At 40.4% G+C, this 13954-nt stretch overlaps 1 protein-coding gene across 2 annotated transcripts; it reads right to left on the minus strand.

Moving 5' to 3' along the window:
- Positions 1-524: 524 nt before the first annotated feature.
- Positions 525-8587, minus strand: LOC145483657 (uncharacterized). 2 transcript variants are annotated; one of them, XM_081462195.1, is made up of 5 exons: positions 8321-8587; positions 5959-7259; positions 5417-5518; positions 4442-4947; positions 525-1859 (listed from the first exon to the last, which is right to left on the minus strand). In XM_081462195.1, exons 2-5 carry the CDS (start codon positions 7169-7171, stop codon positions 1626-1628), a joined length of 2055 nt encoding a protein of 684 aa, XP_081318321.1. In that variant the 5' UTR covers positions 7172-7259; positions 8321-8587; the 3' UTR covers positions 525-1625. The 2 variants fall into 2 exon arrangements, with proteins under 2 accessions (XP_081318321.1, XP_081318320.1); XM_081462194.1 differs by lacking the exon at positions 8321-8587 and having other exon boundaries at positions 5959-7935.
- Positions 8588-13954: the final 5367 nt, after the last annotated feature.

A 13954-nucleotide genomic window follows, 5' to 3' on the forward strand; every position in this document is an offset into this window, starting at 1 on the left:
ATCCGCAGTAGAACTTCGGCGTGCGCTTCTGCAACTTCTGAGTCAAAATTCTCAAAAATTATTTCCGTTTTATCCAAGATGTCTGCAAGAAACTTAGGAAACTCAACTTCTAAATCTAGTTCTCCTTCGTCCGCCATGTTTTCAGTGCTCTCTAGTTCTCAGTTACTCTCGTTCTTGTTGGCCGCGCTCGGCCCAGGAAGATTGCATCAATATTTGAGGTATTGGATTGAATCAATATTTGAGGTATTGGATTGAATCAATATTTGAGGTATTGGATTGAATCAATATTCCAGGTATTGGATTGCATCAATATTCGAGGTATTGGATTGAATCAATATTTTAGGTATTGGATTGAATCAATATTCCAGGTATTGGATTGAATCATGATAATTAAAAGATTGAATTGAACCAAAAATTTTATTTGCCATTGGATTGAATGCCTTTTTATATGTTTAAATAAAACCATTATTTGAAGGATTAAACATATATTGCAAGGATTGAATTTTGCTACAAACGGCTTGCCATACTGGACATTATGCTATGAGCAGTCTTTGATCCTACACTGTGTTACACTGTGTTACAACAGGGTTGATAATTAACTGTTTTTGCACAACATATTGGAACCTGTTTTGAGCGGACGCCCTGTATTAAGCGGACACTCATAAGAGTCCCAAGGGTGTCCGCTTAAAACAGGTTTCGCTCTATTTACTTAGCTTAAGAAGCAGGGCTCAGATTTATGGAATGCATTTGAGACGTCTGAGAAAATATATGTAAGGAAACCAAGACGTAATAAACCGCGTCAGAAGTAGGCTTGCCCTTAAACCTGAGTTTTAATTTCTGACTTCGAATCTTTGCCTCTGCTATGTCAACATGACTGTAATGGTTGCTGATGAAAATTAATTTAAACAAATCCTTTCTGAACAAACACCGTGAAATATAAATGTTATTACAAAACTTCCAACAAAGCTTCTTTGAACCGAATAATGTCGAATAATGTTAACGAAAAACAAAACCTTAAAGTACCCATAATGTCAAGAAAAGTTTTTCGCTCATCTAATTCTACATTTCACCTAATGAACTTCTGCGAAAATATTTTTCGATTTGTATAAATAAAATGCAATTTTTTTTTTATAGGTTTTTAAAGAAGTTCAAATTTGCCGCCATTTTGGTCCACCATTCGCACCAGTCTTCCTCGGTTTGAAGTGAGTCGTGACGTAGGTTCAGGAACACGTGATTTGGGTCATGACCTATCTGACTTGAAAACAAGTGGAAATTTTGCTTCAGAGTTGTCTACATTTAGTTGAAAATGCCGGAAAGGTGCGTTGCCGCTCTTTGTAACAACGTTAATGATCCAGAAAACAACATCAGTCTTCATCGTAGGTTCCTGAACCTACGTCACAGGCATCAGTCTCGTGGCCATTTTGAGCACGTTATTCAGCGGCAGGGGTCGACCGCAAGTTAATAGAATTTTGAACTTTGTAAAGATTCGTAAAACAATTGCATTTTATCCAAATCGAAAATGAGCAAAAAAATGAGCAAAAAAAAGTTTAGACATTATGGGCACTTTAAACAAAGCCTTTTTGAACAAACATCTTAACACGTTGATGTTATAAACAAAATGCCTTTCAGCTAACACAGCGTTTTATCCTTCTTTCCGTTTTGTTACTGTTCACTGGCTTGTTATCGTGCACTTTGTATTTCTCCAGCATTGTCTCCACTGCATCAAACACTTTATTGGGATAATGAACCTCGTCCACTATGCCACCCGGGTATGAATCGGTCAGCGGATACACGTCTATGACGTCAAACCCCGCTTGACACATGGCGGACATGGCGTAAGCGCTGAACAGTTGAACTCGCTGATAAGAAAAAGAACATGTTTAAATTAAAATGAGTGTCACAATGTGGCCTACGTACGTAGGTTACGTCGGCATACGAGCCAAGTGGCCCATCAGGTCAGAGCTTATCCTGGTTTCAGTAGCATGAAGGGACTAGGAATATTTCTATTCCCACCCCCCCCCCCCTCCGGATGGGATGCTAGTCCATCGCAGGGTTATTCCCAGCATTAAATTTGCCGGTACATTTTAATTATACACCTGGGTGGAGAGAGGCACTGTGAGGGTAAAGTGGCTTGCCCAAGAACACAGCTCAATATTCCCGGCCAGGGCTTAAGGTCATTCCTCACATTTACATTGCGCATCCTTACTGCGCATAATTTATGGCGTCATTAGCGCGCGTTCGTGCACGCGCACATTGAAAACATGACGGATTTGCCTTGATATTGAGCTCTGTCAGTTGAAAAATGGCTCTAGCTCACCAACGAGCATGGGCACCCCAATTTTTTTCCGGTCATAGTGATCAACTAATCATAAGCTTTGCGTGAGAAAAGACTGATCTAATTTCTATTGCTGAAAATTGAATAAATAAGAAAAATAACAGATACACTGTGGTCTTTTCTATTTTGCAGTCGGTAACCACGTCAAGATATTTTTAATCAAGGATTTAGCTTTCTGTCTGAATCAAACTTAAAATGTTTATTTGTGTCCGACACAATGTACTGACTGTAGTTTAATGCGTGTTCTTATGAGTCTGGGCTCACAAAGATTTTACAATTACTGGGAATGCGTTTTTATAATAAGCATTAAATAATGCCAAAATGGGGCATTTTCAACGCCTCACTGCTCCTTAATGAGCATGGGCACACCCCTTTTTTATTTCAAAATTGAAGTTATCATATGACAAATATTCAGTGGACAAAGTTTAAACAAAAATATATTGTCACTTTTATTTCAGAGGAATTACCTTAAGGTTACTTCAAACCTTCGCGAAAAAAATTCGTACGCGCGCTGTTTTCAAGGAAACCCCCACAAACTATATATCAACAGAAAGGTTATAAAATGTAAAATTCGGTAAAATTATGTTTTGTTTTGGATTTTGCTTTCCAAAGGCGCCAGAGGCCGTCAACTCCAAAATGACCGACTGACGTTCCAGCGAATTAATCGGGTATCAAATGCGATCGTTCATACAAAATAACTGTGCAGTGTTAATCACAAAGCCTCAATCTCCAAAAACGTGTCAGCATTTTCTTTTATTTCTATTGGTTATCTTTTTATAGATCTGTCAAGTTCGACTATCAAAAAATTCACGTAACCTGTTACGTTAAAGGCCGCCACGCGGAAAGTATTTAAAATATAGGAATTCGCCGACACGCTTTTGTTCCATATCTATCAGTGAATGTTCTGACCAAATTTCATGGATCCGTCAAATCTGCATACCCTATTAATTCACTTAAAGAGAAGGGATTCTCTCGAAAAACGAGTGCGAGGTTTCGCCTTCTAAAGATTTATAAACATATCACGCCTTCACAGAGGAATGTGTCAACTTGAAAGCCGCGAACCAATGAAATAACGAAACCCCTAGCGTTCACAGTATGCAAACTTGTGCTTCGCGGACATTAATTTTCTTGACCAAAAACAAACCGACCAATATAGCCCCGCGAAGGTTTGAAGTAACCTTAAACCCGGACCGATTGCTTCGGAGACGAGCACACCAACTATGAGGCCACCGTGCCTCCACTATGGACAACGTAGCGGCTCGTATATTTGATTGTGAAAAGGGATGGACATTCCTGTGTTCACACTTTTCGGCGCGGTGAAATATATTTGGAGTCATCCCTTTTCACAATGTATCCGAAATTCTACGTTATAACTATGGATGAACTCCTATGCATCATGTCTGAGCTAAACATGTTTCAAAATTTCACAAAATTAAAAATAGAACGTCAACAAAGAGCAACATCTTCTAGAATAGAGGATTACTGTAAACACGACTGTTTCTTAGGTTTAGGCTCTCACTTATTTTCTGCAACATTGCCCAATTAGTGCAAGCAGCTGACTTAGATGGATTCCGCCGTTCAATGCAAAAACTATCTTACTAGTCAATCTCACCGTGATGTGATTGGCTGTTAGATGGCATTAAAACCAAACGGTGATTGGTCAACATGGTCAGTTGTTGCCTGTTTCAATCCGTGTGTTGCCTAAGTTTCCAACTTTTTAGTGGTTTAGCCCTTAACTTCTTGGAGGGTTGTGAAGAGGGGGGAGGAGGGGATATAATTCAAATCCAATTTTTCAGCCCAAATGTTTTCCAGATCCCATTTCTCAGCCTATTTTTACCAAAATCTCAGACTCAGAGTCATTCATACTTTGTGATTCCTAGTCCAGGTGGCCCAAATTCAATTTTCCCTGTGAAAAAATAGGCAAATCCTAATTCACATATTTACCCATTTAGGTCCCTGTTCCGCTCCCGTCTTTTGTCAGTAAAATTTGTGTAAGTTCTGTTTATAGCGATAGCATTTTTGTCGTATTTGCGGAGGACACGGATAAGTTCATTTGTCATGCCACGCTTTATACATTTCCCCAAAGCAGTTCTATTTACTTATTACCTGTGTGGTAAAAAATCTCCAGTTGGTCTTGTTTTTCACTTCGGCATTTTCTTTGTGTATGGCGGTCGATGATTTCCAAATAACTTTAGCTTTATACCTCGGGACTCTTCTCCCTTGTGAATTTACTTTGGTCTCCTTCAACGTGTTTATCAGGTTACCAATGAGCCTCTGGTATGTCGTAAAATTGACACTGATAGGGAAATGTAGTCCAAGATTTAAGAGCAGTACACTTTCTTTTCGTTGCATTTCCGGTCTCTGAAGAACACTCAGAATAGTTTTTATGACCTTGCCAGGCTGGAAATCTAGATTATCGTCCTCGTGCTTACTTACAGCCTCGCTTATTACGGGATATATCCAGTTGTAACTGCGGCGACATCCCACATAGAGTCTTGAGCAAAGAAAACGAGACTGTACAGATTCCAAGAAGCGTAGAGCAAGTGAATCACCATAAACCCACAGTACACCCCTCGGTCGATACCCAATTGGCAACGACCAGTTGTAGGATTCTATTGTTAAACAGAAAATCGAGAGAGAGAGAGAGCTTGAGCATATTGCAAAACATGTTAGCTAATAAACACAATAACTTTGCTGCTTGATTTCTGTCGAGACTAAGCAGGGGAAGAGAGAAGGAAGGTGAGGATAGGACAGGAAATGACAAGAGAGATGGACGGTGTATTATAATAAAATAAATAATAATAATAAAAAGAGAGGGGCGCAAAAACCCCCAAAATCGATAGCGCCATGCCACACGTCCAGCAACGTTTATGACTAGGAAAATTGAAGTTTGAAAAAGAGAAGAAATTTGTGGGAGCTGGAACTGGAAAGAGATTGTTACCAATAAGAGATATGTACCCTTGCCCCGCCCCATTTCACTTTTCTTTGCATGCACAATTTGCACGACCAATGCCATAATTGGCAGACATTTGCCATTCAAATCTGATTCACGAGGTAGATAAAATGACGTTTGTCTCTAACCTTGAAGGTCTGGTTTCCATTGGTTATTTGTCCATCGACCAAATCCATCCCATAAGTGATTGCAGGTGTGACTACAGGAATCCAGTCCCTCGCTGAGTTTTTCTGACAAAACGGAAGGAGATAAATCAATATGTATACAGGAGTTATCCTTTGGCTGAATAGTAATTTCTTTTTGACCTTTCAACTTGAAAGCTCAGTTAGCATATTGGAATTCTCGTAACTAAAGTGTTTCAAAGAAACTCCAGTGTTAATAGGATTTCACATTCAAAGAAAGAATTTCTGATACTGGCTTGGTAACAACCGTGGTCGCAATCTATTTTCGCCTTATAAATAGTTGATGAATAATGAAAAATGAAGATTACGAGGAATGATGAAATATTCACAAAAGAAAACTTGTCTTGCTAAAAAGTCTCAAATATCGGCTTAATGAACTGTGTTATAGTGTCAGCAGTGCGTGTGTCTCAACAAGATTTACAGACAGCAAGTCATCTGTACGAATTGCTTATAAAATGCCAGAGTTGCTTTTATTTACGTGTACTTACCTACTGAAGATATATTGAGTAGTGCTTCTGGGACTGTTATAATCAAAGGTTCCCCATTCTTAAAGGGCTGTCTCAAGTAGTCATCCAGCGTGCCTAGAAGGCCGTCTTTCTGGAACTTTCCTTGAGCGTTGCCTTTAATGAACCAGTCACGTGGTGGATCTCTGAATCCATCACAAAGACTGTAATCCAGATGTATAATAACTTGATAAACACCAGGCTCACCGATAAGAAATAGAGCTTCGTAAGTTCCATTATTGTGATCAAAAACAGTGGCCGCAACGCTTGATGGGCCATGTACGTAAACCCTCCACGAGTCTCCACCAATCGTCTTCGTTCGATTGTCCGAGGTTTTTGATTGGATAAAAATCTTACTAAACTCTCCCGCCGGTCTGATGTCCCAGAACACGACCTCACTAGCAACAGCGCTACTTCTGTTTAGTTTGCTCCAGCCGTCATTTACTTGGCCCCAAGCCATATTGTCATTACACGGCTTCATGACACTTTGCCAGTCTACGCGTGCGCGGCGTTGACGTAACCACTGACGACGGAAATCTTGAAATCGATGAGCAATCGACGACCTCTGTACAGTTTTAGGTTTCGAGATTACCTGTACCAACTTTAAGTCAAAAGTGTTTTTTGAGATGTCTGCTTGGTTGTCGGTTGAATTTCCTACCACCTGCGTGCTATCTTGTGTTTTGTTTGAATCGTCGCTATTATCGCTAACGTTGCTATATTTTGCAAAACTTATATCTGGCCTAACTGAAGAACTTGAAGTTTTGTCTTGGCTTTCCTCTGCAGCGACCGAAGGGGACTGTAATTTGACACTTCCCCCTGGTGAATCTTCTAGCCGCGTCACAATGCCTTCTTCTGACTTATGCCAAGCGTAACCATTGATCCTTCCCAGCAGCCCTGGTCTTTTTGGAGCCATATACTTGCTCTGCAATTTCTCAAACAACTCGTTGGGCGAGATTGCAGCTTTGCTTGATGAGAAGGGATCAAAAGGTCGAAACACGTTGTCGTGAATGACGGCGGCAGGCGGAGGCGTCCCATAGTCACGCTCATCCATCAAGTAGTACCGGAAGTACAAATATAAAGCCGCGCATGTGCAAAGGTAGCACGCGAGGAAGCGTACGAGACTGGGACACGCTCGACCGTGTTTCATTGAGACGTTCTGCTTGTCCGCGCGTAGATTCCTTACAGAGAATGTTCCCATGGACAAGGGGTAGTGGGCATACTTCTTCCTTCGACTAAGTGCATCAAGGCGGATAGGCTCTGGTGGGAGCCCACTCGATCACATAAAACTGTAAAAAAGTAGCAAGCCTTTCAGATAAATGAGCATCGAATTGTACGCTTTATTTATGACTTCCCTTTCATTGGAACTGTCAAGCGTGGGTCTATACAAGGTATATTGAAGTTGCAGTTTGTTTACTCGACCTGCCATTGTGGAAACTTTAAATCCCCACCCCTCTCCCATTTTGTCAGATTTAGTAGCCATCAGCATTTTTACTCCTAGGTGGAGAGGGGCACTGCTTAAGTCAAGTACGTTGTCTTGCCCAAGATCGAGGACATAACACAATGATAAGTTCTTATACTCGAACATTCGGATCGCCCAATCAATAGACCAAAATATTCAATCTGAAGAATGATCAAATTCAGTTTCTCCTATATCAGTACACCGTTGAATATTCTGGTTAGGAGAGTCAAGAAAATCATCAACAAAGCGTTAAGTTTTCATGCTGTACCATGCACCGCGTCCGCTTGAATTATACGCAAAATGTACGTCATTTCCACTGGTACGTAATTGATATTTCGTACTATATTGCGCTCTTATAAAATTTCAGCAAGTAGTATGTTAGCTGTAGAACAATTTGGCTGCAAAATACACGGTTTTAAGTCAGCCGGTCAACAGTTAAGGAAACCAGAACTCACAATTTTGTAGCAGTTTAAACATATTGCATAGAACGCGTAACAAAGAATTTCAGGCTTCAACGAGATTCCAAACCTCGAGCTCTACGATACTGGACTATTTTACTCTGGTCCCGTATGCAAGCAAGTATAACCGTGAAACTAGTATTTTCAAGCGTTATAAAGATCTCAATGACGAGTTCATGCGTGCACTAGACACAGGAAACCACTGACTGGAATTGTAAATGAACACCACAGAATTTTAAGCACAGAATTACATCGCCAATATAGCATAAACGACAGATATGTTATTTAACATACAACTCTTCAAAATTTTTTATGACGAGTTTCTTCCTTCTAGCTAAAGTCGCTCGAATCGCACATTGCTTCTACCATTGCATTTCTGTAAAACAGAACACAAACACATAGATGCGAATCTTATTTCAAGTTCACTCACCGACTTACAAACTCCACTTTAGATGTGCATGGCCTAAACTGGCATGAAACAATTGAAGGAAGCGGCCCGGGATTTAAAGTGCACAGATAATTTCTTCAGTGGTATATATTCTGACAAACAAAAGATCAGTAACTAATTGTCGTATCGCGCACCTTTTAAGCTTTGTCTTGATTTAGCCTGAAGTACCTGCTGCTACACAACTGTACCAGGTGCCACCAGTTGCTGGCCTCATTCTAGTGTCGATCGAGGCTAATGACAATGTATTCTTAGTAGAGGCTTGAAACCATTGCAGTTTTCGGAAAAATCTTCTTTGAAGAATCTGAAGAATCTGAACAATCCCTAAAAGTGTTAAATTTCAAGATGCAAAAAAGTCTGCAACTCTCTATTTTCCAATTCCCCATAATTCACAAAATTTTGGGAAAAAATAGAGTAAATTATTAGGATTTGTAAAATAGAGAATGGATGGATGGATGGATGAACGAATGAATGTCTCAGGCTCTATGAGTTCTCAGAGCAGGGATGGCGTCATCAACCGGTACTTGCTTTTCCGACCGGGAACGAGTGAAAAGTTAACGAGGCGAGAACTTAAGTGTTTGAGCCGGAAAAGTTTTTAATAATTTATGGAACAATAGTAAATGTCAAACGCCAGCTGAGCCGGGTTAGTGGTTTAAAACAGATATTGTCAGGCCCCTTATTACAGCTTCTCGTCTTTGAAGGCAACAGGTTTGGTAAGGCCAAGTGAAGAATGGAGTTTTTAAGAAATCTTTGCAGTTGTGCACTCTGATTTATTCTTCCTCTAAGGGAGCTCGTTTTAGTTAAGTAAATAATTTACCGTAATATAATAATTCCCCTACTATCTGTGTCTACTATGTTCCGGACGAGTACTTTTTTCAATTAGACTTCGGAATAGTATTTTCTGTGAACCAACATTCAGGCACGCTGAGTTGTCTTCTAAGTCAAGCGCCAGTCTACGAAATATAATGAATTAGAAGCTTGCAACATGGAAGCTTTTTTTATAAATACTGGTAAGACTGGTAAATGAAGAAAAGAATTTAATTCAGCCATTTTCCCTGTTATTATAGGAAAAAAAGCGGCAAACTGATTATACATGAAACTAACCCGTGATTCACGCCGTTTTAGCGTCTTTTTTGTGAAAATGTATTGCCTGAAGGGTCGAAAATTTTTGGCGACTAAAATACTTGTGCTGGCGACTAAACCTGAAAACTTAGGGGCCAGCTGGCCCCAAGGTTTTTTCATGAAATTCGAGCCCTGTAGTCCAGCGAGGAGCTTCAATTTCTTGCGCAGAAATAACATTTACCCAATCAAGTCAACGACAGTTCTGCCGGGCAAAAATATTTTTAAAAATTAAAAGTATAATTGATAGCTGCCTCTTTTCGTTCCTTGCGATGCGCCGTTCGCTTGCAATACGTGCACAAGGGCTTCCGCTGAAAAATTGTCGGAAAGCATTTTTCTTCAATGACCTCCTTCTTGAGCTTTGCGGCGCCAATTCGGACGGAATGACTTTACGGATATGCCGCCTGGCCTTCAAGATCCTTTCAAAATGGTGGCTCCCGGTGTCGAACTTTTCACTTCTTTTTCATTGGGATCGCATCAACTTCAGAAGCTAAAACAACGGTGAGTAACTCAGCTCAATGTGAAATTTTTAGTGGTGATGGAAAAAAATACACGGTTCTTGGAGTGACCTACTCCTTTAATGTTAACTCGAAAGAAATCTTTTTCCTGCTTTTTACAACCCAAATTGATCAGTCAAATCCAGCTGACTTCGTTCTCTACAGACCGTGGAAAGCACCGAAGAAAGGTTTGAAACTAACTTAATTTTAAACTCAACATGATCTATTGACCACTCAGAGCGCGTGCAGTATCTCAGTTATTATATAAAGTGTGTGAAGACGAGATGAAAAACCGCCCGCCTGATATTACTTATTTGGATGACTTAATGGTAGAATTTCGCAACCTACTAGTGCTCGGAGATAGGAAAATCCGGACCACGTTAAGAACCAATCAGATTGCAGGATTCTTTACCGTGCCGTCTTGGAAAATGTTGGCTCGTTCCTTCCACTTGTGTTTTATTTTCTCGATTTCGATAGATCTTTTGAGCACAGTATTTGGCATGTATTGACCTCGCGCTTTGTTTTGTTTGTTATTTCTAATTTGCTGTCAATGAACTTTGACCGTAAAGCAAACAATAAAAGTTTCCAGGTTTAGTGCAACACACCTAATTACGTAAAATCTAAAACGATATATGCGCCCGCAGTATTTACCCACGCATTCATTTCTTACGTTTTATTTACTGGTCAGCAGATATTCACGGATGGGGGCCGACCCCTAATTTGCATAATCTGCTCACCTCGCCACACCACTAACAACTTGCTGGTCCGCAGAAATAGCTTAACTACCACTGATGCTATAATATTGTTAATCTACGCTGTTACAACTCCCCCGTATTTTTAATAATGGAATAAAATCGTCTATAAACAAGCTGCCTTCCAGGTAAATGGCAACTTCTTAATCGGGATAACATTGGAGATATCATCGGCACACACACTTACTTACTTACTTATTCCTCTTCGTTCCTAGTGGAACATAGCTCCTCAACTAGAGCGCGCCACCTAACCCTATTTTGTGCAGCGCCCTTTGCCTCATTCTCCGCAAGACACAACATATACAAAAAACACACAACATATACAAAATGATGTTTTTTTTTCAAACGGCTTGGCTTGTGAGAGACAAATTATCTTTTTTTTTATTTTCTCGGGAACCGAGAAACCGAGAACCGGGATCTAACGATTTTTCCATTTAGTTTGAATGCAGCAATCATCTACTTTCTACACAGTAAATATAGACCAATCTCTATTGCACAGTAAAGAGTTATCACTGAAAATGAGAGCATAGCTAGCACTCGTAAAAGATAATATGTGGTCTCAAGAACACTGTGTGCTCGAAACATATTGCATCCCTATCGACTAAATTTGGGTGCCTTTATCGTGAAACGTACATAAAATTGTTCCTTGAGGGTTCCCAATAGGTTTGGCGGGATGCGGGATTTGGCTTTTTTTCGCTGTGATATTTGGGATTTGAGCTGGTCATGAACACAGGGGCGGAAAGCGGGAATTACAATTACGAGCGGGAGCGGGATTTTTTGTTTTTGTGAGGTTGGGATGCGGGATTCGCAAAGGGAACATAGCGGGATACGGGATTTCAATTCTTACGTGACTTCATAAATTGTTATTGACCGGCGCAAAAACCACAAGCTGGCAGAAACGAACCGTATAGCTGTGTCAGGTTTCAAGTAATGAACAGCAACCGCTCTGTACCATGTCAGGTTCTGTCAAACGTATCGTCCATTTCCGACATTTTCGATGCTTGCGTCTGTAACCTTGACCTTCCGATCCTTTCTAGTTTTTCTAGTTTTTCTAATCTTTCGACCTTTTCAAAGCGCTTGGCTTTTGGCCAGGATGGCCACACCGGATGGCGGTGATAGTGATTTATCTAGCCTGCAGTACAGGCGGATTAGCGGGCTCTAGCGTGATATCGCGCTAGAGCCCGCTAATCCGCCTGTACTGCAGGCTATGATTTACCGTACGAAGTATGCGACATTACGAATTGCATCACCATATATTAGCCCATATTACGAAAAGGATGTGCGTGCAGGAATGCCTTCATTCGGAAAGAAAAGTTCTGAGCCCAGATTCAAGTAAAGTGAAGACGCTGAAAGCTTTGAAAGAAACTGTCAAGTGTGGTTACGGGCCATCTCTTGAATATGGGAATGAGCAATCTTTTTCTTTCACTGATACGTGGACAAAGGGAAACAAAACAGTAAACCGTTTACAGAAAGAAACGTTATAATCATTTGTGCTTACTTATCTGCTACCCATTGAATTCTTTTGTGATCTTTTATGCAATATCTTGTTTTAAAGAGTTTGTGTCAATAATTATATTAATCGTTAATTTAAAAAAAATAATAATTGACGCAGAAACGTCCTTGAAAAGTAGGCGGGATCGGCATTTCCAGGCAAAAAAGGGCGGGATGGTGGGATTAACAGGAAAAAATGGGCGGGAAAGCGGGATCTGAGAACCCTATTGTGGACCCTCTTCCTTGGCATTGATGCAATACATCCATTGTTGTATTTCTTACTTAACTTTCTCCTTATTTTTCTCCCCTAACAAAGCGTAAAGCGAATGGCTCAAATATAAACGTTTCTGAAAGCAGATAATGTAAGGAATTATGGGGTTAATTGAAGGTCTTCCTGCTCCTAAACCAATACCAGGACCCTCCCCCTTTTTTTATCTTTAAATTTAAGTTCTCTTGATATAAGCAGCCAACAGGTAAGGTTTGAAAGAAAATCTATAGTGACTTCTATTTCGATGGAATATAATTAAGAACTCATTCGATCTGCCATATTGGCATATGCCACTGATTGGCGGGCCGCCAAGGTCACTGAAAATCGGCCCTCTCGATATTTTCCAAAAGGGTATTGAATGGTCCCATTTAATTAAAAATGCTCGCAAAATTTGGCCCTTGCTCGACTTGCTCGCAAAAATTAGATGTGTACTCGCTTGCTCATGCTCGCAAATTTTTGCAACTGCTCGCATGCTCGCATTTTTGTTAAAAATCTCTGCCGTGTAGCACAAGCATAACTTGCATCTTACAAACAAAAATAGGCCAATTCCGATATATTAAAAATCTAACTTGGCTTCGAGGCTTAGGGGAATAAAACAAAAGAAATCGCATCGAGGATGAGGGATGAATAATTAATTTCTTTTGTTTTATTCCCCTAAGCCTCGGAGCCAAGTTAGAATTTTAATATATCGGAATTGGCCTATCGACACTGGAAACAATGTTTCCCAAATGGCAAAACTAAGAAAAGTTGGGAAAACATGCACGCACTATATGAATGTTTCTGGAAACTTGTTTCCTTGTTTTATTGAAACTGACAGGCGTAAGAATTATTCGTGAAAGGCACCCGCAAAGGGAAGAAAGTAATCTAGAATCATGATGACATGAAGAATAATATACTATTACTATTTGACTTTCAGAGCCTGTCAGAGCCTGTCAGAGCTGTATGGCTGCAACTGGTTTGATCATGGAAGCCTCCAAATGAAGCTTCATTGCGTTAAATTAATCTGTTTCAGCCAATCAGTGGGAAACACGGTTTGCCGATCATCGAGACCGAAGCTCGAAATGCTTGTCAAACTAATAAATGCCACGTTGTGTGCATTTCCTAAGAATTATGTAACCAAAAAACATTTTTTTATATCACAACTCCGCAAAGTCTGGGAGCTTTTAACTTCTTCTCGTGGTGTGTTCACAACGTCAGTAGGTAGGGTAATCCCAGTGCTAGGGTAACCCTACCTCCTACCTCACTACGTGCTATGGTTACCCTACCCCCTACCTCCCTAGTGCTATGGACAGTGCTATGGTTACCCTAGCAAGAGGGTTACCCTAGCACTCCCACATTTCTCTTTTCTTTTCTTTTTTCTTTTTCTTTTTTTCATGTACGTGTTTATAAGGCAGGTAGGGTTACTATGGCTCTAGGGTAGCCCTAGCTGAGAACTAGGCCTAAGGCTCCCTTAGCGCCAGGGTAACTGACCTGCCTTATAAACGCTCCAAGA

Source organism: Orbicella franksi, chromosome 4, assembly GCF_964199315.1.
Source record: "Orbicella franksi chromosome 4, jaOrbFran1.1, whole genome shotgun sequence".
In the NCBI taxonomy this organism is placed as follows: Eukaryota; Metazoa; Cnidaria; class Anthozoa; order Scleractinia; family Merulinidae; genus Orbicella; species Orbicella franksi.

Excerpts from the sequence above, each read along its gene's own strand:
- LOC145483657 (XM_081462195.1), bottom strand. The coding sequence starts at position 7,171 with ATGGGAACATTCTCTGTAAGGAATCTACGCGCGGACAAGCAGAACGTC. Across the intron at positions 5,519-5,958 it reads ACTCAATATATCTTCAGTAG|AAAAACTCAGCGAGGGACTG; the intron begins GTAAGTACACGT and ends CCGTTTTGTCAG. Across the intron at positions 4,948-5,416 it reads ATGGAAACCAGACCTTCAAG|AATCCTACAACTGGTCGTTG; the intron begins GTTAGAGACAAA and ends GTTTAACAATAG.